Below are 22,487 nucleotides of genomic sequence, written 5' to 3' on the forward strand. Positions count from 1 at the left end.
TTTGAAACATATTGATTTTTCAGCCTACACATGCTTTCACTTGTTTGTGATCTTATCTTACTCAAATTTCAGTACCACACAATTCACTGCTAAGATAAAGAATGCAAAATTATTCACCTAGTTTGGCTTCAGACAAACAAATGGAACTCAACACAAACAAAGAGAGTTGAATCCAAGCATTATTTGCCTGTGTTCTTAATATTTCAATACTTTGTAGAAAAAGCAAGTTGGGTAACAAGCTGTTTTGACTTCGCTTCCAGTACACTTTCAGGTTTCTCTAGTCTCCAAAGCCAAGAATCCAGTCTAAAGATGCCACAAAGCTTCAGAATGCTTCAGGCAAGACAGTGCCGTGTTCTTTTGACCTTTGTTGCTATACTTTGGAATAAAATAAAAGTTTTGCTGTAGGTAAAAATAAAAGCAGTCTAAGATGCTACCTAAATTCTTTTACACTTATTCCATATGTGATTTATGCTTAGAGGAAAGAACCTTGAGTTGGAACTGGTTACATTTGTGTTTTCTACTGAAACAAGTTCTGAGCTTGAAGCATGTCATTGGAAGCACCCTGCTTTGACAAAATTTCAGCAATCAGAGCTGAAGCCAATCTCCCCAAAATGGGGCAGTACACTGCCCAGATCTCTGGTGTCCAACCTGTTGGCAAATGGTCTGTGCGTAGAGCATCCAGATCATCCATCTCAATACCAGCTGACACAACTTCCTCAAAGAACAATTGTGATTTTTCCAGGAAAAGCACAAGTCTTGCAAGTGTCCATGTTGGCATGACACTGTTGCTCCACTGCTATGAAGGAAACAGGACCAGCTTTGTAGAGAGCAGCCTCTCGACTGCTCTGGGTTATTGAACTGGCAGCTTGAAAGCCAACCTCCTGCAGCCTGAGAAACATCCTGAGAGTTTGCAAGCCTGAACTGTGGCCCTGTGAAGGACTGCACTTTCTAGCTAAGTAAAATCTTTTTGATTCATTGTCTTCATTTGGTAGCAATTTGTTTGTCCCCATCAGTACCAGAGGACAGGACCTGACTTCTTGAAAAACTTTTGTTTGTCCCCAGCAGGACTTGACACTCCTTGCCCATGTTATGCAAGCCTGGCCTACCCTACATGTGACAACTGAGAATTGTCTGGCAAGATCTACCACCACCTTTCTTGAGAAAGGGCCTTTCTGAGACAGGGCCACTCTTTCAATGCCAACTGAATGGAAAGTGTTTGTCAATTTCTGTTTTATTTTAGTTTCCTCTGCACAGATCTGGAGAGTGCCTGCCTATAAATACTTGCTTATAGGGTACTTGGGAAACCACTGTTTTCTCCAGGGATCATGTTTTCAAGTCATATCCTGCCATGGAAACAGAGGGGTAATAAAGGACCTGAATTTAATTTTTCTGCGTCAACATCTCAGTCATTCATTCATTTGACCAGGTGGAAAAGCTGTATCACAAAATAAAGTCTGCAGTCTAAAATGATGGTTTCAGAGAAAGCAGCATCCCAAAGCCAAAGGGCTCACAGTGTAATAATAGAGGTAAGCAATCTTTTCCAAATCAAAATAAGTAGTGTAGTGATAACGACCAAATATGATACTCAAATTTTCAAGTCTTACTATAAAAACTTTTCCAGTCAATTCTGAATGTGTTTCAGACTGGCCTATGAATCAAAAAATATGTATTAAAACAGAGACTAGAATGTGTGACTGAATTCCAATTCAGTCTTTGCAACTGAATTCCAGACATCATAGAATGTTTTTCAAGATGTTATTCAAAGCAATGGAATATGTATCTTAAAGCAAGCTTAATCTTGACTGAATTTTGAATAAAACATTTGGAAATTCATGCTAATGCAATTTTTTATTACACTTCAATCTTTTACAGTATTCAAGAAAGCTATTGGAAATTAAAGGCTACAATCCTGCAAATATCACCATTAACTTTAATAAAACTACCAGCATGCTGTTAGGAGGGGCTGCTAAACACCAAGAATTAATAAATGTACATTTTCTTAAAAGTCTTTGCTGAACCAGTACAAAACTATGTCAGCATTAACAATGAAATCATTCCAATTTTTCAAGATGCTATTGAAATTATCATTAATTTCTGAATATACACATCAATCAAAACAACCAGTGAAAAAAATTAAGGTTTTGGGAAAAACCAGATCTTTATTTGACAATGTACCACACTGAAATGCCTAGAAGTCCCTGAAATGGATGTAAAAGATTTGCTGTGAACAGCTTGCTGTGCTTTTGAGAAGTACAAGAGACAAAGAGTATTCCCAAAAAAATCACCATGTGTTTCACAGCCCCCAGAGAACACTGAAAAAAGACTTCAGAAATTTGTTTGTCCAGGGAGAGCACATAGTTTCCATCATCTCTGGTAAACCTTGTGACAAGTCTTGTTGTAATATTTTAAAGATTATTTTAAAAAATTAATCTACAATAGTACTTTACAGTACTGTCATTCCTGAGTAGGAATGACTAATTTCTTGGAGCTCTTGATATATGTTTGCTAATTGGAGAATGGTGATCAGAGAGAATGTCAGAAACAATTTTTTTTAATCTTGCACTTTGCTTAGCCCTCTTTCCTCTTTTGGGTGAAAGAGTAGTGGTAGCATTTCATTCTTTGTCCTCATTACTCCAGGAAATTATTATTTTGTGCTTGATCATCTTTCAGTCCAGTTTGTACCTCACTCATGACACCAGGGTGGTAGGAGCATTCTGACAGAAGGGAAAAAAAGCTATAGAAGGACTATCTAAGTGAAAATGTTTGAAAGTCAAAGGGAGGGCATGTTTGACTTCACAAAAGAAAATGCCGGTTTCTGTTGCAATGTTGGTTACACAATCACATAAGGTTTTATTTTTAAAAGCAAGTAAAAAAATCATAGTGCATCAGCTCCTTGACTGGTGTAAATCAAGATGATTTTATTGACTTTGATGGAGCTATGTCGATTTATACCAGATGAGGATTTGGCCTACTGTATGGAGATATTTTTATTTCTCTTCTCACTCTATCAGTTAAGGAAAGGGTAATAATCAGCAAGCTGGAAGCAATTATGTGTGTGTGAGGAGGGGGTAGTTTCATAATAGCTAACTTAATATTATTTCCTGTAAAATGCATCAGGAGAAAAAAGCCTGGAGCCTGCTGACCAGTTTGTTTTGTAAAGAAATATTTGTTCAAATCTGTTTATAATAATTTGTCAAATTATGGGCAGACTCAGCTCAAGCACTTGCCTTCCACTGACACCAGAGGCAGCAGTTCTGGAGCTGATCAGGGCACCAAGTGGCACCCATGAGGAAAGGCCCAGGCAAAATTTGGCTTTCACTTGCATCTGCGTAAATCTGGAATAATTCTACCAAAATCAGTGGAAATATTTTCTATTTACAAGTGTGCCTAAAAGCAAAATTTGGCACAGTCTTCAACTGAGCATTTATAAGCTGTTTCTGGCAACAAATGAAGATGGGGGAGGGGAAGATTATTCATTGCAGATGCTTTGTAAGATTACCAGAGGCTTTCTGGTGACAATAAAATCTACTAACATAGTCACTTTTGGAAAATGCTTTTGAAAATGTGATTTGAGGGGGTTTTCTGTCATCCTTTAATTCTTAGATTGTTTCATGGTGGTAAAAAATACTAACCAAGACCTCAAGTGAAATTACTTAAATTTTTCTCCTTATCCTGGTGAGGCAGATAAGTCCCAACCTGCAATTCCAAGTGGACTAAAGCAATCCATGGGAAGCTGTCTTCTTCATGGGAAGAAACCATCTTGCATAAATGCATTTCATAAGATGCAGTTTAATTATTGTTAAGCAGCCACATATTGACAAGGGAGCTGAGGACAAAATAATCACAACTAAAATAAATTGAAAGATTAATGAATTTATTTTTAAGTTACAATGCAGATTATTCTAAAGTACCAACATTAGCACTATAAACACTAAAGTATTTCAACCAGCTTTTGCAATATAGCTCATTCATCTGTTATCTTTGCTCCCAGGAATGATTTATACACATTTTTGTAATGTTTTAACTTAAGAATATAATTAAAATTACTTCCTACCCTGCTGGGGTGAACACAGTTATACTAGGCTAACAATGCTTTTAGCACTATAGCTTATACCCATATAACCACCTCTTTCTGAACTGATCTACAGGTAAATGAATCCCAAAACCAGCATGTAGGTGAACCTTTAAGCAGTAGCAGACAACTCATAAAAGACTGGAAAATATGCAGTTCAGAAATTATTATGCATGAATGCAGTTCTTGTCCCAGCTAGGGAGAGCCCCGAGGAGCTGCGCAGCCCCTCTTCCCTGCACCGGCCCTCTCCAGCCCTCGCTGCTGTGTCTCCCTGGGAAAGGTCAGGTAGCCTATTAATCAAGCTCTGGACTTAAATTTGGAGTATGTATATGTCTACCATTTCCTGGATCCTTCTGAGGCAAGGAAGAATCAGCAAATTTCCAGGGAAAGTAGGTTTACTTATTTTGGGATTCTTTTTTTCAAGAGCTCGAATGCAACCACCTTAAAACCAAAATAAGGTGTCGTTTCAGCTAGGGCAGGTGATGGCATTCTGACATTGAATTTAAATCCACCTTCCTGTAGTGAATATGCAACTTTATGTATAAAGTGCTGCCTGGTTTATTCTGTGTGTTGGTTGCTACAATGCATCTTTCGCCCGTTTTCTTACTCAGCTTTTCAGCTATGCATGGAAATTCATGAGGTGTTTTTTCCCAATGAGTTTCAAATGTATACGCTGTTCTACACTGAAAAAGACAACTGCAAGGCCATTATCATCTTTTCTAGTGAGAACACAGAATAGAAAAAGAAATGCATTAATGTAACCAGGAGCTACATTGATTGACTGAATTTCTATGATTATGTGTGTGTATGTAGGGGCATGTGTTATATGTATAAAAGAATTATTCTATTTTTTATAAATACATGCACTGAATTGTTTTTACTATGTAATATATTGCACAAAATATAACTGCTTACAGACAGTATTCCTAGAATCAATACCACAAAATCAATTCACACTAAGAATAATTTAAAAGGATGAGAAAACTTTGATTATTTTTCTGCTTAGGTTTCAGATCTTTACAGAAAAAAAAAATTAAAATATCTCTTTCAAATCTGGTGTATGCTGCAAAGATGATGTCCTAGCTAATGTTGATGTGGACAGAGGTTATGACTGAAGTCAGGAATACATAGAAGACTAAATTCTAAACCATGACCCTGTTTTCATGGAAACGTATTAAAGAAACAAAATAGAATGACATACCTAAACCAAAGCATTTCTAAGGAAGGCATCTGTCAGATTTTTCCATGAGGTATAGGCAGTTTAAGATGTACTGTGACGGTAAGATTGATGCATTTTAGTGTTGCTCAGCTTTCAGGGTAAGAGTGGTCCAAAGCCTGAAAATGAATTTCAGAGATAAGCTGAACAGTAGCCAGGAAAAAGGTTAATATCACAGTTAATATTAGATTTATATGTGTCAGCTAATCGCTAACTTGAGAAAACACTAGAAGAGGTCATCACTAAATCAAGTGAAGCTTGAAGGTATGAATGAATTTGAGTTTGGTGTTAAACTACACAGAGGATCAGGTACTACACCAGTATCTAGTGCTGTGCATACTACTGGAGTTGGTGGTTAGTGCAGCAGAACTTCAGGCTGTAAGCACAAGTTCTCATGGGGAATATTTGTGGGATGCACTGCATGCCTGTTTTGTCCTAATCAGGGACCAAAATAATCCTGTCACCAGGATCTGTCATCTGCTGAGAGATCTCTGAAAGCCACCTCTTGGGGTCCTGCAGGAACCACTGCTCATCACTTGAGGCTTTGTTCACTTGCTGTTACCCAGATGCAGGAGAGAAGTGACCCAAGTACCAGCTCAACTCCCTAGACAGGCAGGACTAGGGTAAAAACCGACAAAAGTACCAGATTTCCCTTCCAAGTGCTTTAGCCTGATCTGAGAAGAAACAGTAATCATATCTTTACTGTCTAAAATAGAGAAATAGTGTTCAGCAATTCTGAGGTACATATTTAAGGTTCTGGAGGCCTCCTAAGCTTTTTTTGGGGTTATTTTTTGGTTATTTGGTTGGGGTTGGTTGATTTTTTTTTTCCCTACACATGTAGTTAACTTGTTTACCAGCTAGGAATAAATCTTTGGAAGCAAGAGGCACCCACCACTTTTCAGTCATCATTTTCCCATGGATATTATGAAGAGTGGAACAAATAGGGCTGGATGGGGTCTCTGAAGGTCATCTATTCAAACACAGGTTGAAATAGCAAACATAAAATTGCTGGAATATTTTCATTCATATTACCTATTTCTAGTGTGTAGCCTGGATCTGACTCTACTGCAAGGTTTTACAAAAAGGATTAGTGTGGGACTTAAGAGTTCCTTGGGAAGAAATGCAAACAGAAGTGGAAGTAACAGAATGACTTCTAAAATGCAGTTGCTCAGCTTGGCCTCCAATTGAGTATCAGTTTAGGAGAACTTTTAATTAAAAAATTCAATTTCATTAGTCTGGTTAGTCCTGAAATTTAAGAAGCTAGTGTCAAGGCCCATAGAGCCCGAGACCAACTACAGTCTAATTACCAGACTGGAATTTTTTAATTACTACAGGTAAGAGTATTGGGGGAAAACTGTCATGATTCAGAATTCAGAAACCACATCCTCCCTATTTTCTGGCCATCCCACTCAGCCTCTGAGAGGGAGAGTTCAGAATGTAGTAAGTGAAGGCAGATAACCACATCCCCAATCTGCTGTCATCCTCAGACAGCAGAATTTCCGATGATGTGCCTCCTGCTTACCAAAAACAAGTGATGAAATCAAAGAGGGTTTAGGTAACCTCACTTGTCAACAGTTGCCTTTGCTATAATTATTCATAGTTGGCCTTTTGCCAACAGGCAAAATTTCAATTAGCTTTTCAGCAAATTTCTGCCATGTCTCCACTTAGAAAACTCAAGACGAATCAGCTAAAATGTGTACAATTTAAGACATCTTAAACTCTACATAGATCCTCTCATTCAAGAGCAAAGGGTCTGCAAAACTCTAATGGATCTCCCCTTCTTGCGGTATCATAGTCACAAAATGTTAGTCTCTTTTGCCAGGTAGCAGAGCAGGATTTGAACATTTGTGAGGGATATCCTCATTTACAGCTTGGTGTTTTTGCACAAGGCCACCATTTTTAATGGCTTGAGACAAAACCCTGGGCTGTGAACGGGAAGGGATGAGGTGTGTTACCCATCTTGTTCGACTCTGCAGGGAGGAGTAGCAAGTTGGTTATGCTAATGCATTGAACTGCTTAGCTAGATTTGGCAGACGTGCCTGTCCAAGTTTTTGGTTCATTATTAGCAGATCCTACTAAATAGCATCAAACTAAAGCCTCTTGTTTTGTACTGGGACTGAATGCATTTTAAAGGCCCTGACAGATAGGCTCTGATGAACTGAACAGCAACAATCTGTAACGCTTTACCTCCCCCATGTCTGCTGTGCCCTCTCCCAGTGCCGTCTGTCCCAGCAGCAGTCCCAGCAGCAGGGGAAAAAAAAGCAGATGCTGATAAGGGCAATTTCTCCAAGTCTGGCTGGTGGACTGTGCGGGCTGAGGCAGCAAGCCCCTGCTTTGGCCACTGCTAGTGCAAGGACCCCGGCAGTGAGGTGGGGAAGATGGGAGGTAGACAGTGTGTAACCATCACTGTTATACCTGACAGGGTTCCACCAGGATGTCTCACACTTGGCTGATTTGCCAAAACCTGCTGCAGCTGCCTCATGTGGCATCTTCTTCACATGCATCATTATTTGACCACAGTCAAAGGTTTTGCTTAAAGCAAAGCATAAGAGAGTGCTGGTGCAGTGCAGGAGGAGAGCAGAATGTGTTTTAAAGCCCTTTCACAGCTTTGATCTGAAACTTTTTGGGTTCCAGTTAAACCCATTTGGCCCTGCCAGCAGCAATCCCCACAAGTACACAAACAAGGGCCCTGTCTCCTCCCTTTTGCAACACTCACACCCCTTGTGTCTGGGCTTACCTGCCAAATTTTGTGCATCTCTGTGTCTGGCACCTATGCAAATTAAGCAATCTGTATCTAATGTATATATTGTCATAAATATGGCTTCTGAAAAAAACACTGGTAGGGGTGGTTAAAAGTATTAGGCTGAGCCTAGGCTTCGCAGAGAGAGCTCCCTCAAAGACCAGGGTCTGAGTGCAGTGGAGATGGAAAGAGCCTTCTTGATAGCCAGACTGGAAAGCCTTTCTGTGGCAAACACAGGTAACAGGTGCACTCAATGGTTCTTACGGGTCTCTTCCAGCTCAGGATCTTCTGTGGCCAATGAGCATAGCAGGGGAAGACCAGAACTTGACAGAGGGCTGTTCCCCGTGGAAGGAGGAGAACTAACTGCTATCCCATGCTGCAGACTCATCAGGTGCTGCCAGTCCTCTGCTGGCTTCTTGCTCCCTCTTCCCCCTAATCTACCTCTTCCTCTTCACTGGATGTCCAGTGCCCTAAAACTGTCCTGGGAATGGGGAGCACACAGAGGAGAAAGGGAAGGCTGTCCATCAGCTGTACATCACCCCAGCTCCCAGGGATAGATACACAGACTCCCTGCCTGGAGCAATTTTCCCCTAATTCTTTCAGAACAAGCCTTGCTGCTCCTGATTTCTCCTACTTTTCCTTCTTGCCTTGCCCCTTTCCCACCTCACAGAAAGTCTGGTTGGGAACCAGCATCCAGGTGAACCAGTTTGGGCAGAAACAGATCCCAGTCTATTGACTTCTGTAGTCCAACTTCCCTCACCGAGGGGTGAGGCAATTGGATAGCTCATGTAAATTTCTAAAAACATTGTAGGAAGAGTAAAGGAGGGAACATGATGGGGGGAGTTGGGATGGTTCTACAAGGCAGGGCAGAGAAAACAGTCTGGGTCATGCTAGAAGCAAAGTGGGAATCTATGGGGAGAAGTCCTGACTGACTTCGCAAACCCAGTGGCTGCAGCAACAGACAGATGGCTGCTCAGGGCTGTGAGTGATGGAAAGGGCTCAGCTGTGGCACAGTGCTGAACAGGGCTTATCACTAGGCTCAGGTCATCATTGAGTCTGCAGGCTTTACCTCCTCTCTGGGGCACCGAGCAGTGTATGACTGCTTTTCCCACCAAACAGCCACCAGGCTGCTCTGGTGATGCTGAGAAGTTTGCACCCTGTTTCTCCTGTGCTGTGATCCCAGAGGTAAGGTTAGCCCATTCCCATGTGCTGGAAATACTTGTTTTGGAGCCTAGATATCTGTCAGTTAATTTAGGCTGTGAGCAGGGACGCCATGCACATGTACTGGATGTTTGTCTGCTCTCCTCTCTGCCAAGGTCCTTCATTACTATTAAGACCTGCATGGGGAGGGGACAGAATTAGTTGCTGACCAGCTGTGCCTTCTCCACTCCCTCCATGCCCTTTGCAGCCACTTGCAGAAAGGACGAAGGAATAATCCCAAGTCTGGGTACCATAACACTGTAGCTACAAGGCAGTAAAATAAAGTAAATCCTTATTACTGAAAGGCCATTAGCTCTGGGTTGAATGGTCTGCTTCAAAGTCTCAGTGAAATAGCTCTTTCTAGCTACTAAATACTCATCCCTATTATCTGTGAGAGGTAAACCATATGCACAGTTACGATTAAATGTGGGTGCTGCAACTAACTTCTGTTAATTCAGAGCATGACAAGCAACTCAAAGCAATAAGTGGTAAGAACATCCTTCTGTTATGAGAGTTTCAGGGTGGCATCACCTGTTCTGCGTGGAAAGTTTGGGTGGAACAGTTGACCAGGAAAGAAAACCCCACTGAACAAAACCAAACACAAAAACAAGAGACAAAACCAAGAAGAGCAGAAAAAATTAATGCAGTGGTGGATTTTATATCATACATGTACTGTAAAAGAGGATCAGTTTGAAAGAGATCAGGAAATTTCACAGAAACCATCTTGTTATCTATGCAAGTAAAACCAAACCTAATTATCAGGCTTGCTCAGTCATGCTGTTCCTGTTAGCAAAGCCCTCTCAGAAAGTGAACAAAAACCAAGTAATTTTAGGGTTCCTCTTACCTGGAGAAAAATCTGAGGACGGAAAGGAAGAAAATAGCAGCCTTAAGACGTACTTTCAGCCTTCCAGACATTAGCTGGTAGTAGAGACCCTGGGATTGCTAACCAGCTCATGTTTGGCTATTCTTGCAAGTTAAAGTATTATTTATTTTAATCAGAGCAAGCAAAATAATACAGATAAGGCAGAAATTCAAAGGTACCTAAATCCATTTTTGTACTCTCTCAGCCCATATCTTTGGCTGTAGCTCAGGATCTGACCATCTGTGCATAAACAGGCTTAAAGATCCATCTTCAGAAGTCTCAGTGCTCAGAGTTGAAGGTGGAGAGCCAAATACTCAGATGATGAGAACTGGAGGAAATTCAGTGAAGTCTTGCACACATGGAGTTACACCAGCAAGCAACCAAACCAGCTCCATATCCCTTTAATTTTATCTAACAGTTCCAATGCTCAGGACCATCTAATGGGTCCTGGTGGCTCTTGTAAAGGGAAGATGCTTAAATTGTGTCAATTTTGTACTGCAGAGACACTTCAATTCACTCTGTTACCTGATGGGAAGGGATGAGAGGCCTGCAGCAACCTCATTTGCTGGTGCCAGCCTTTTGGTACGTAAGCTGGCAAGTCTCCCTTTCCCACGCATGCCTGAGGCACTGGTTCCAGGGCAGCAGTGCAGCAAGCCTCATTGCAGAGGCATCTTAGTCGAGGCATGGACCAGAACACAGGCTAAAAACCTCTGGGCATGAGCTGAGGCTTCTCTCCAAAGCTGTCACTCATCAGCAAGCAGTAGGCAAGAGCCTGGGGAGTCAGAGTTAGAAAAAAGCCCTGTAGAGAAGCAGAACATAGCAAAGCTGGCAGCAGCCAGGGACATGCCAAGAGGCAGGATCACACCAGTGGATAGGAAGAGCTGAAAGAGCTGGGACCATGCAGCAGCAGCATGAAGTCGCCCGAAAGCTGGATCTGGGAGAAGATGCTGTACTCAGAGCCTCCATGAAAAAAAAAAGCTGAAAGGTAGCTCCCCAGCTTTATTCCCCAGCTGAGCGTGTCCAAGTAAAATGGCAGAGGCAGCACTAGAAGTTGGTATTAACACCATCACAGCTAAATGTCAGAAGTAGCCTAGAGAGGGAATTTCACTCTGGAAAATGCATAGCTGTGAAATCCATCGACAAAACTGATGTCTGCTTCTATTAGTACCACAACAGCAGTTTGACCTAAATAGTAGTTTCTGTTTGGCATTGAAAGACAAACAGGAATAAGGTCCAAAATATGAGTCATTAAAAATAAAAAAAGGCCAACAACATGTACTGTACTCCACAATTAGCCCCTTCCCGAAAGGGGGCCAAAATCTGTACACATTTTGGATTCTTCCATAGCAAATCTTACTGCCACTTCAGAATTTTTGGCTGACACCTTGATGACACTGAAGTAGAGTCAGTCTATGACACAGAGATTTTGACTAAACAGCGGTGGTCCTTACTAATTCCAGTAAGTGCATTAGAAACACAGGCTCACAGTTTTGCAACACCACTTGTTGTACTCACACATGTGGTAGTTTTGACTATAAAATCCTTGAATGCTTGGTGACCCCCTCAGTGCCTGGCTCTGGTTTGGATTTTTTTGCTGATGACCTTTTGGGTTATTGCCCTGGCAGGAATGGAGTGCTGACAATGACCTACCAGTCACTGGTCCAGTCTTTCTAATATACACAAGTGGGAAAGGATCAGTGGGAATGCCTGAGATGTTCCTGTGTAGACTTCTTGAGAATGACACCCCTAGTGCAAAATATGTAGCACAGTAGTTCAAGATTACTTGAGCTCACAAGCTCAAATAATTGTTTTCCCCAATTGCCACAGCTCCTAACTGAAATGTACTTACTATTCAAAATGCTTTCAAAATTACAAAGCAAATGTGTGTGTTTACTTACATCCTCAGCATGGACACCTTATACAGGACTGAAAGAAAACATGTAGGCATCTGTGATCTCTAGTAGAGAATACTGTTCCTCAGCATCCAACCCTAGTTAGTTGGAAAGTGCTTCTGCAACATCATGCTTAGTCTCATTTTAAAATGCTAAGTCCAATGTTTTGTTAGCTTTCTCTTTAGCTTACTTTTAAAATTAGTAATTTTTCCTTTGTTAGTTTCTTTGTTCAAGCAGTTGGAAGCAGGCAGCTCCACCCAAATTCTTCATTACACCAGTGCCCTTACAATGTTTATCTGTGTGTCAGCTTGGTGCTTGTATTCTAGTGTCTTAAATTGTTTTGCCAGGAAGCCGTCAGTAATGTTCTGTCTCCCTCCTTTACTTCCCCCAGTAAATTGTGTACTATTTATCTTTTTAATGCCATTTTTAAAATAGAGATTATTTATTTTAACAGCTATGTATTTTCATGCTCCCAATTTTAAGTCCCTAAAAATACTGACCACAAAAAATACACTCAGCAACCCTACAGACCATGTGCATGCAATTACTTCATTTACACAATCACAATAACCACACAAAATTCAATGCCCCATCTGGTAGATAGGAAATATTATTTCCTTTCTTCTACCTTTATTCATGTACATAACCAGCTCTCGAGGATAACCAGAGTCTCATTTTGTGGGTGGATATATATACACACACATACACAATACATACGCTCACACAATACTGCAGACAATCGGGGCCTGATCTCTGTTTGGGCTACTACCAACTCTGGTAAATTATTGGGCTTCAAATTTTGGCATGAAATCGCTTGCCAGCTTTCCCCATCCTTGCTATTTCCAGCTCAGGCTGACAGTTTTGGCTGGCTGCCTTCCCTGCTTGGGCAAACCTGGGGAAGCACAGCAGAGCAAAGACATAGAACCTGCCCCATACATGTTTGGTGGGGCTTGAGCCAGGTGATGGAAAGTAAGCCCTCAGACTCATTTTCACAGAGAAAGGGGCAGATCAGGAAGAACCTAGGACTCTGATGCACCCTGTGATGAAGAATAAAAACTGTTTTCCTCTCTTTCTGTCCCACCAAGTGGAAGGAGTCTCCAGAGAAGCATGAATGCAAAAATCCCCAAGACAGGGTGTCCAGGTAAAGTAGTATCACAACTGCAGGAGGAGCTGGGACATCACACGAGTCATGCAGCAGAAAAAAAGGGGGGAAGTAAATGCTTAGTACAAAAGACTTACAGGGAATAGTGAATTTCTGGGCTTGGGGTTTTAAGATCTCTTCATTGGATGGGGAGTGACTTCACCATGTGCTCACGCAGAGAACTCCTATGTTACAAGCAACAAGGGACTCTGGAGGTGATCTGTTCTAAGCCTTCAAGCATACTGCTACCTTGCTCTTGTTGGAAAAGACTCACCACTAGGGCGACACAAACATGGCAGTTTTTTAAGAGATACAAGCTGCACTGAGTTTCAGGAATTTAAAAACCGTTTGTACTTAAGCACGATGTTCCATCCCTCTTCCTTCCCCAAAACACTGTGCCACATTAATCTGGTCTCAAATAATGAATGAGTGAAAGTATAGACATTTCCAGAAGGAGCATTTAACATGCATTTGTTGGAAAATAAGCAGCACTGCCTTCTTCTCCCACTTATTTCTACAAATACAACCCCCTCTACTGCAGAGGGCTTGTGACAGCCCAAGGGCATATGAGAGGCCATTTGTTAAAATGCTGGCAAAGAGTACTGGCATTGTGCATGTCAACTCCTGCTTTACCGAGGGTGGGCAGCAGGCAGCCAGAGCCTGAGTCTGTTGTGAGGCCTCAGAGATGAGATGGAGCAGCTTTTCACTGGAGTCCCCACCAGGAATTCCTGGAGAGCACAAAGCAGCCCCTTAAAAATGTTTCTGCCTGCAGCGAACCCTAGAAGTTGCTCAGCTGAAGTTACCGGTCACATTTTCTATTATTGTCTTCCAGTAACAGAGGGAACATGCAGGCTGCTGCCACACTCAAGCACAGCTCCTGCTGCACCACAGGCTGGTCCTGGCACTGGCAGCAGGGAGAGAAAATATAGCTGGTAAGAGACAAGAGACAGAAGCAACCTAGGAAAAGAGTAGGATACGGATGCTGAGGAATGAAGGAGCTGGATTTGGGTTTTCCCAAGCATGGGTCATTAGCCCCTTCCGGTATTGCTTGCCGTGAAAAAAGACACAGGGAAAATGACACACCTTTGAGGGCCGGGCTGCCCTTATTAGGCATTTGGCAACTTTTTGAAAACGAATCCTCAAAAATATTTGCAATGTTTCCTGTCTGCAAAGTGAATCTATCATTCTTACAGCTTAACAGTTTTGTGCTTTTACAGAAGATCCAGAAAGTCTTTTTTTTCTTCTTCTTCTTTTACTACTACAAAAGTAGTTCTTGATGGGTTTAAATTTCAGATAGCTCTTCCTGCAGAAACCAGGGTACTGCATGGGAAGTTATGCTACTTACTGTGGAATAGCAGAGCTGCTTTCCATGTGTGACAGGAACTCCTGGTGATTACAAGCACTGCAGATGTGCACCTCCCTCATTAATTTTTTCTAATTCAGGCATACAATAGTGAAATGTTGTGATTTACGAGTTGTTCATGACCACAGTGTACTGCTGTTGTAGCTGGGGTTGGGACCTCTGTCAGGCCATACGGAGCTGTGTTTCACAGGCACTCGCAGCACACACCAGCCGTGCAGCCCCAGAGCTGTGTGGGGCAGCGAGCAGCGAGGGCTGGCAGCTTCTGGCAGCCACCGTGACATCTGCAGCTGCTGTCACAGGGCTGCCCTGCATGCAGACCTGAAAATCTGGGTGCCAGTGGGAGTTTGTTTCTCCCCTCTCCCTTCCTCCCAACACCAGTGGCCATCTAACAGCAAGGGAAATGTAAAAACTGAGAGCACTAGGAAATAATTATTTATGCATTTTCAGCACTGTACTATGGTTAATCTGTGCTTCCTTTTCAATGCTGTCAGGTGTAGGAAAGAGCCAGAAAAGTGTCTCAGAGAGGTACTGGTATTTTTTTTGCCTTTCAGGTCTTTTAAATTAGGTCACTTTACAAAGAAGAGTTTCACTGTTTAATGTTTTTTATATGACAATCTCAAAGCAATTGATAGTCAGTTAATTCACAACCTTGCTCTGATTTTGTTGTTCTCATTTTCACTTGGTAGACACCACGGAAAAGTTCAATCACTGGCCAAATACCATGCAATTCAGCAGTAGCAGAACCAAGAACAAGGACTCAACATGGTGAGTATACTCTGGCAGCTTCCTCAAGCTGAACAAGCAAAACCTGACTTGAGGCAGTACACACACTCTCTGGAGATTTCAGCTGATGTCCGACGCCTTCCGAGCATGCACAGGGAGGACTGATTTGCCCCCTTTTACACGAGGTTCTGCTTCATACTTTACCTTTGCTACTCCTGTGTGTGGGAATGTATAACAGGACTAAAAGGGGCCAGAGACAATTACTACCTTCATTCATACATTTGTTGTTTCTACCTCTTCAGTAGGTGAGTCCAGCAGGTCATAACATCCTTAAGAATGGCCCTATAATCTCTGGCCCTATGAAGTCAAGTTAGGAAGAGGCTTCTAAAAGGACAGAGGGGTTGTATTTCTTAGTATCAGTTTAATCAAACCAAACTGAATTACCACCTCCTCTTCTCGGTGAACGTGTCAATGTGAGGTTTTTAACCAAGGACCCATTAAGGGCGAGAGAGGAAAACACACATTTCAGCAGCTCAAACTTACCTCTTGAGTTTCTCCTGATGTCTAAAAAGACAGGGGGACCTTCCCTTTTGCACTCTCTGTTGCATATGAGCTCCAGATGCGTGCATGCTATTTTCAGAGTCAGAGGATACAGATGTCATTAAATATGCTGGTGATCTGCTCCAGTCTACTGAATTTTTTTTTTATCTGAGATCAACACCCAAAAAAAGTATTTGAAGACTCAGCATGAAGAGGGGAAACAACTGCAATGAAAGTTGTAATTCCCATATTACCAAAACAAGGTGCAGGGCACAGATCATACCCAGTATCATGAGCCCTAAGTCCTGACAATTGATTCTGGAGATCTTGCAGGACCTCTGGAAAAAGTAAAAAACATTCCAACATGGTGTTTTCTTCTCACATGGTAGTAGGGTTATGAAGTAACTTTTTATGACCCATTCAGTCTTCCTTTTATAGCAGCCTATTTATACACTCCACTTCAGTCACAGCTTCCACTGTACTGATTACTACAGTGCTCATTTCCTCATTCTGAACTGCGCATGCATTTCTTTTCTCAATTTTTATTCTCTCCTTATTAGATCTATTGGCCTTGCATTACCCCTCCACCCTGTTGCTTAGCCTCTCCCAGGGTTCCTTTCTAGGGGCACTTGTTTCTCTGACAACAAAGTAACCAACAGTTCAGTTATTGTACTTTAATAAAATAAATGTTTTAAGAAAAGCTTTCTATCTTTGTTCATTTTTAAATGCATGAAGATTAGATTCGACACAGTATTTGAACAGCGGTTCAGTATCACTCAAGTTAAAACATCCTTTTCCACTCCGAACAGGCCATGAAAGTAAGACTTCTTAAAACTCACTATCCTTTCTACAGTCCCAATTATTTACTGTGTTGGTGAGTGCCTAAAGGTCACTGATACTTTTTGCTTACAGCATGTATTATCAAAGTCACTGACCTGTACATCATTTGAAGACTGAAATCCAATTTAATGACTTCCCATTTACACTAGACATAAATTGTGCAGCAAACTTTTTAACAACACTTCTAAATTCACAACACACTTAGTCCAAAACTCCTGAAGTTAATATTTTTGCACTTGGGATTGTTAATGTTTGCTAAAACCCGAAACATACTTCAGCTGACTAAAAGCTTTACATCCTTAGAACGTAAAATCTAAATATAAATGTGGTGGGCGTATGTGGATATTTTCTCTCTGAGGAGGCTCTGTTACAAATTTCCAATGTTTTACGCCACCACCAAGCCTCTGCTAAGCTGTGACACCTGTTCAGAATTTTCAGCTTCTTAACCCCTTATTACACTTCCTACCATCTGCAGCAGAAGGTGGAAAAGAGTTCCATCATCCCGGACTTGCTGTATTAATTCTCAATGGCTCCTTGGTGTCCTTCAGTATTTTATATTAATACCCACTTTAAGGACAACTAACTAAATGGATGAACTTGCCTCTCTCATAACATATGCCAGTAGATAATCTGGTTATCAAGCAGACCCTGGGAAAAAAACCTACAAATTCCATAGGAGGAACACCAAAGATAATACTGTTAATAATAAATGTTATTACTGATAATAATAAATGGTTTAGAGCAAAATGGAACAGCACTAATCTTTTAACATTATGCTAAATGCATTCTTATCATTCACATTAATAAGGATTCACTATTCTTAGGTTTGATATATTTAGCAAACATTGGCAGTACACAATGCTACTGACCGAAAATTCTTTTAGTATTACTATGTAGACATTCATTCTAACATTTCTGAAAAAAATAAACCATGAGGATATCTCCTAGTTAAAAGTCAAAATACCCTGTTGAGACAAAATGCCTCTGTAAGAAAACCTGTTTCAAAAGACTCCTTTTAATTAAAAACTACACGAGTCAAATTAATCACAATATGAATTTTGACCTGATTTATTCATACAAATCAATCCAAATTCATTTTAGGCCCAAAATACATATGATAAGGATACTAGTAAATTTTTCCAGGTACTAGAGAATCTTGTATAAATGTATCTGTTCAAGTGCTTCTCTGTCAACATCCTTTTCCATATACACATCATAGTTCAGCTGCACCTCTTCGACCCATTGACTGAGCTGTACATCTGTCTGAAACAATGAAAGCAGAGCTTTAAATCAACACCATGTTTAAAAACAGCAGGAGTTTCAAGGTCAATACAACATTAAGAAGGCAAGACATAATATGAGAGATTAGTCATTCCAAATTATATGGCAATGATAAATTAATTTCTGGAAAAGCCATTTTAATTCAAATAGGAGATAACAAAGATAACTTTAAAAATTATCTCAGTCAATAGTCTAGATATTTTGTTAGCATATTCCAACTGCCTTTCTGTATGCATTTGTGTAAGCCTCAAGCATCCTGATCAGAGAGCAACACTCTGACAGATGTGCTGAGGGAGCAGCTAACAGTACCATGGAAGAATTGCAGGTATTTTCTTGTTTTACACCCAGGGAGTATTGTATTAAGGCTACAAAGGGCTTGTCAGCTGCTGTGTGACTACAGCCTGCTCCAATAAAAGTTCAAATGACACCATTGCTGCTCTTGGGTCTGAGGATCTACTTCACCCATCAGCATACAGGCAACAAGTAATTCAATTTCTCTAAAACTAACTAACTACTGTGGCGAGCAAGTCACTTTATACACAACCTTGTCACATCTGATCAGTGTTTTGTTTCCTAACTAAAGCTAGACCACATAATTTGACTAGGTATCACATACATGATCTACCAATGAAAGACGGCACTGTTGTTGTTTCCAACTGCCATTTAAAGCTATGTAACTGATTCAGGATGCCTGATGGTAGTCACATGGCTAGCTGGGAGACCACATCTCTCACTAATCTGTACTTCCAAAAGCTCCTACTGGCATATTAATACACATGATAATACAATGATTCATGCAGACTACTGATACAGGCTGGGATTTTCATTTTCACATGAGGACAATCGAAGCACAGGAAGATGTGTTGGTGGTCAAAACAGAGTCCAGAGTCTTACACCTTTTAATCTCTGCACAAAATTGTATATCCTTCCCTACAGCAATACTGGCAAGCAGCTTACTTCAGCTACAGAGATGCCACTTTGATAGAAAATAACGAAGTGTGTCAGCTAAAACTGGCTGAGGGAACTTACCTGGAGCTTTGAAAGTGATTCTTCAAGACTTGGAACTGTCACTAACAGGGACCCTCTTTTCCTTACATTACAGGCAACAAATTCCCAAGCTCTGAAACATATTTAAAGGTAGATGACCAGTTTTTTGGGGAAAAACCACCCATATTTGATATACAATGAATCTAACACTTTATTTAGTTTTTTGGCCAGAGGTAGAGTAGGCTTAAAGATTTGCAATACATGCTTATCAGTCATTACTAATATCTAAGCAAATGTATTTGCAGGAATAAAACCAAGCTTTGTATTAAAAACACAGGGAATATAAGGTCTTAAAATGTTAGATTTTGTAACTTTTTATTTCCCATACATACATGCATATCATTTGGTATTGTGGAGACTTTCACTTTGAACAAGGGTTAAACACTGACATTGAGTCCCTTTAAATCTTTGGGTTTGAAGAAAATCCAGTCCTGAAGTGCAGTCTTTTATTAAGCTTCACAACAAGCTGCTCTTTACATACATACCTCGTGTACAGTCGTGACAAAGTACTTCTCTTAAGACATTAGTAATCAGAGTATTTAAATATAGCCCCTAGCACTCCTTTTTTTTTTGATTTTGCAAGTAAGATAATTTCTCACACTATGGTAATTCAGACTAAAAAGAATTTAATTTCCAGCATTCTTCAAATGTCATTTGTCTTCATGCTACTAATGCAACACTAAACCACTATCCCCAAGTTAAGACAGAATCAAATGAATTCTTAGTCATGTGCCTGGAAACATATCTCTTGGCATTTTGAAACACCCACTATCCTTCACCCATCCACTCTTTGCCTCTCTGGTTGGCATTACCATCTGGTATCCAGGGCAGCAGGGCAAGCCTTAGCTGAAATTGGTACAAAATGTCAGACTTGGCTGGGACCAAGTGGAGACACAGGTACTCCTTCTTTTTGACTGCCCATTCTAAACTTCAGATGATCAAGTTATTTACATTTTAAATGGATGCTGCTGGATTAGCAAAAGCTCATCTGTGAGTGTCTTGTACCTGAAAGAGAACCGTAGCCACATGTTTGTTTGCTACCACATCCTTATGAGTATCTATTAGAAATATAATTAATAACCATGCTTTGTAGTCTGCATATATTACAGCTCTGACATCTGCAAGTCAGTGACCCATCTTACTTCTGAAGATTGAGCTTTATGCTGATACAAAAAAAAAATTTCAGATTCTTTAGCAGCAAGATACTATTTTAACATATCAGTGCAAGGATTCAAGCCAAGGTTTGGGTAAACAAAGCAGCAGGGTTTAGTGGGTTTAACAATAAGCAACTGCCAGAACACCTTAGCAGTTAAGTATAACAACTAAAAGTAGGCAGTCTGAAACAATTTCCTTATATAAATTATGTATGTGCCTTCAAAAAGCACAACCTTAAGGTTTTCCATAATTCACAAGGTTACACACACACTCCCAAAGAAATAACTTGTTTGGACACAGAGCTTACCTGGCCTGTTCCTGTCTGTCAAGAAAATATTCAAAGACATTATTCATTACAACAACATCAGCCTTCTGCAGAAGTGAGGGCTGAGTACAGATGTCTGCATGAACCACCTGAAGGAGAAAAATTTCCCAAGGCATAAGTTAAGAGACAAATACAGCCTTCAAGTAGTCATGAAGCCTGTCAGCCTAATACAGCACCTGCTACCACCCTTTTGAACCAGCCACAAAACCAGGTATTTCACTGGCTCCCCAGGAGATAAAACTGACATACAAAACCATAATAACCTTTCAAAAACAACAAAAACCCCAAAATCAGATTTAACTCTTCTAAATAAAATACTCAATCCATTATGTTAAGTAAAATAAAGTACATCTTAATTTTGGTTTAGAACTGTGTGCCATAAAAGAGGAGATGATGTATGTGATGGCTGTTATATTCCACTTACCTATATTTTATAACAAATGTCCAGTGATTTCAGGAAAGATGTTAAGCTAGTTGAAGCTATTTTGAGGATATTAAAAGGTATCTCACAGGGTCAGTGGGTTACTGAAGGATTATAGCTAGAAAAGACATAAAGGACCCAGATTTGACAGCCGAATTCTCACAATGCATATTGGGACTGGGAATGCTGGAAAGGCAGGATGCTCAGCAGCACTGGAGGATCTTACTAAACAACTTCCTCTCCAGTCAGCACAGGAGGAGCTGTTTTGATTTCATCTAACTTCACCTACCAAAAAGGATATTAGCACATCATGTCATTTTTCAAAACAAGTGAGATGGGAGAATATGGATGCTCATTAACACTCTGATGTGTTTGATTTCCTCTTAAAGACAGAAAAATCTATCAGTCTGACTTGATGATCTATATGGGTCTTTTTCAACTCAGGATATTCTATTATTCTGCATCCCAAATCTGATGAGAAATGTAAATTGGAATATCTTTTGAAGGGGTAAGTGCTAGTCAGCATGAATTCACTAAAGGTAAATCATGTTTGACCAACCTGGCTGACTTCTGTGATGAACCAACTGCCTGGATGGATGAGGGCAGATCAGTGGATTTTGTCTACTTTGATTTCAGCAAGGCCTCTGACACTGTTTCTCACAACATCCTCACAGGCAAACTCAGGGTGTGAGGACTGGATGAGTGCACAGTGAGGTGGATTGAGAACTGGCTGAACAGCAGATCCCAGAGGGTCATAACCAGTGGCACAGGGTCTAGTTGGAGGCCTGTCACTACTGGTGTCCCCTGAGGCTCAGTACTGGGTCCAGTATTGTTTAACTTATCCATGAATGACTTGGATGAAGGGGAGATGCCTCCTCAGCAAGTTCACTGAGGACAGGAAGCTGGGAGGTGTGGCCAATACCCCAGAGAACTGTGCAGCCCTTCAGAAGGACCTGGACAGGCTGGAGGGATGGGCAGAGAGGAACCTTCTGAAATTCAGCAAAGGCAAGTGCAGGGTCCTGCACTGGGGGAGGAATAACCCCATGCACAGGATAGGATACTAATGGCAGTCCTAATATTTTAGGCCACAGTTCAGAGAGATGCTTGAACTATAGGCAAACTTTGACCGTAAGTTGATGTTTCCTTGACTTGAATGATACTTAAGACTTGACCTAAAATTACTCTGCATTTACAGAGTGGGTGAGCATACTGACCAAAGTGACCTAAGCACCTCATTCTCCCCAAATACATCCTCATTCCTGTTAGGGAATTAGGGACCACATAAGCATGTATGGTTGCACAGTGAGCCAGACCCAGGTACTGCTCTAGTCAAAACTCCAATATTGCTGGGTCCAGTTTCAGCTCAACCAGTTCTCTGATCTGCTTGGCTGTGTGCTGGCACAACAGAGGAAGCAGCAACTGATTTTAAAACTGCCCTGTTGTCCAATGGAATACACACCAAGCCTTTCATGATTACAGGCAATTTCTGAATTGAGGTCACAAGTTTCCTAAGATCTGTTGAACTGTTTACTTTCCTCCCAGTATTTGTTTCCTCAAATGGCAAAAGATGCTGAGCAACCTTCTATGTACTTTAACAAACCAAGTGTTGATCAAAGAAACACAAGGATCACTCAGAGCCACTAAAAATATCATTTCACTTTGCTATCCT

General features: G+C 40.9%; 1 protein-coding gene across 6 annotated transcripts in view; it reads right to left on the minus strand.

Annotated features, from left to right (window-relative positions):
- Positions 1-1,833: 1,833 nt before the first annotated feature.
- LOC121673737 overlaps positions 1,834-22,487 on the minus strand; it is a 36,391-nt gene continuing 15,737 nt past the window's right edge. For 3 of the 6 annotated variants that reach the window (XM_042047374.1, XM_042047372.1, XM_042047375.1), the window contains exons 6-8: positions 20,380-20,486; positions 18,900-18,990; positions 17,642-17,852 (exon numbers count right to left, since the gene is read on the minus strand). In XM_042047374.1, coding sequence (XP_041903308.1) covers positions 17,736-17,852; positions 18,900-18,990; positions 20,380-20,486 — 315 coding nt within the window. In that variant the 3' untranslated portion in view covers positions 17,642-17,735. Of the gene's footprint in view, positions 3,827-3,853; positions 17,154-17,641; positions 17,853-18,899; positions 18,991-20,379; positions 20,487-22,487 lie in introns of those variants that run through there. The other 3 variants (XR_006019294.1, XR_006019293.1, XM_042047373.1) reach the window with 3 other exon arrangements.

The sequence above is a fragment of the Corvus kubaryi genome, unplaced genomic scaffold, assembly GCF_017639235.1.
Source record: "Corvus kubaryi isolate FWS band 111438036 unplaced genomic scaffold, C.kubaryi_AGA036_p1.0 66, whole genome shotgun sequence".
Taxonomy (NCBI): Eukaryota; Metazoa; Chordata; class Aves; order Passeriformes; family Corvidae; genus Corvus; species Corvus kubaryi.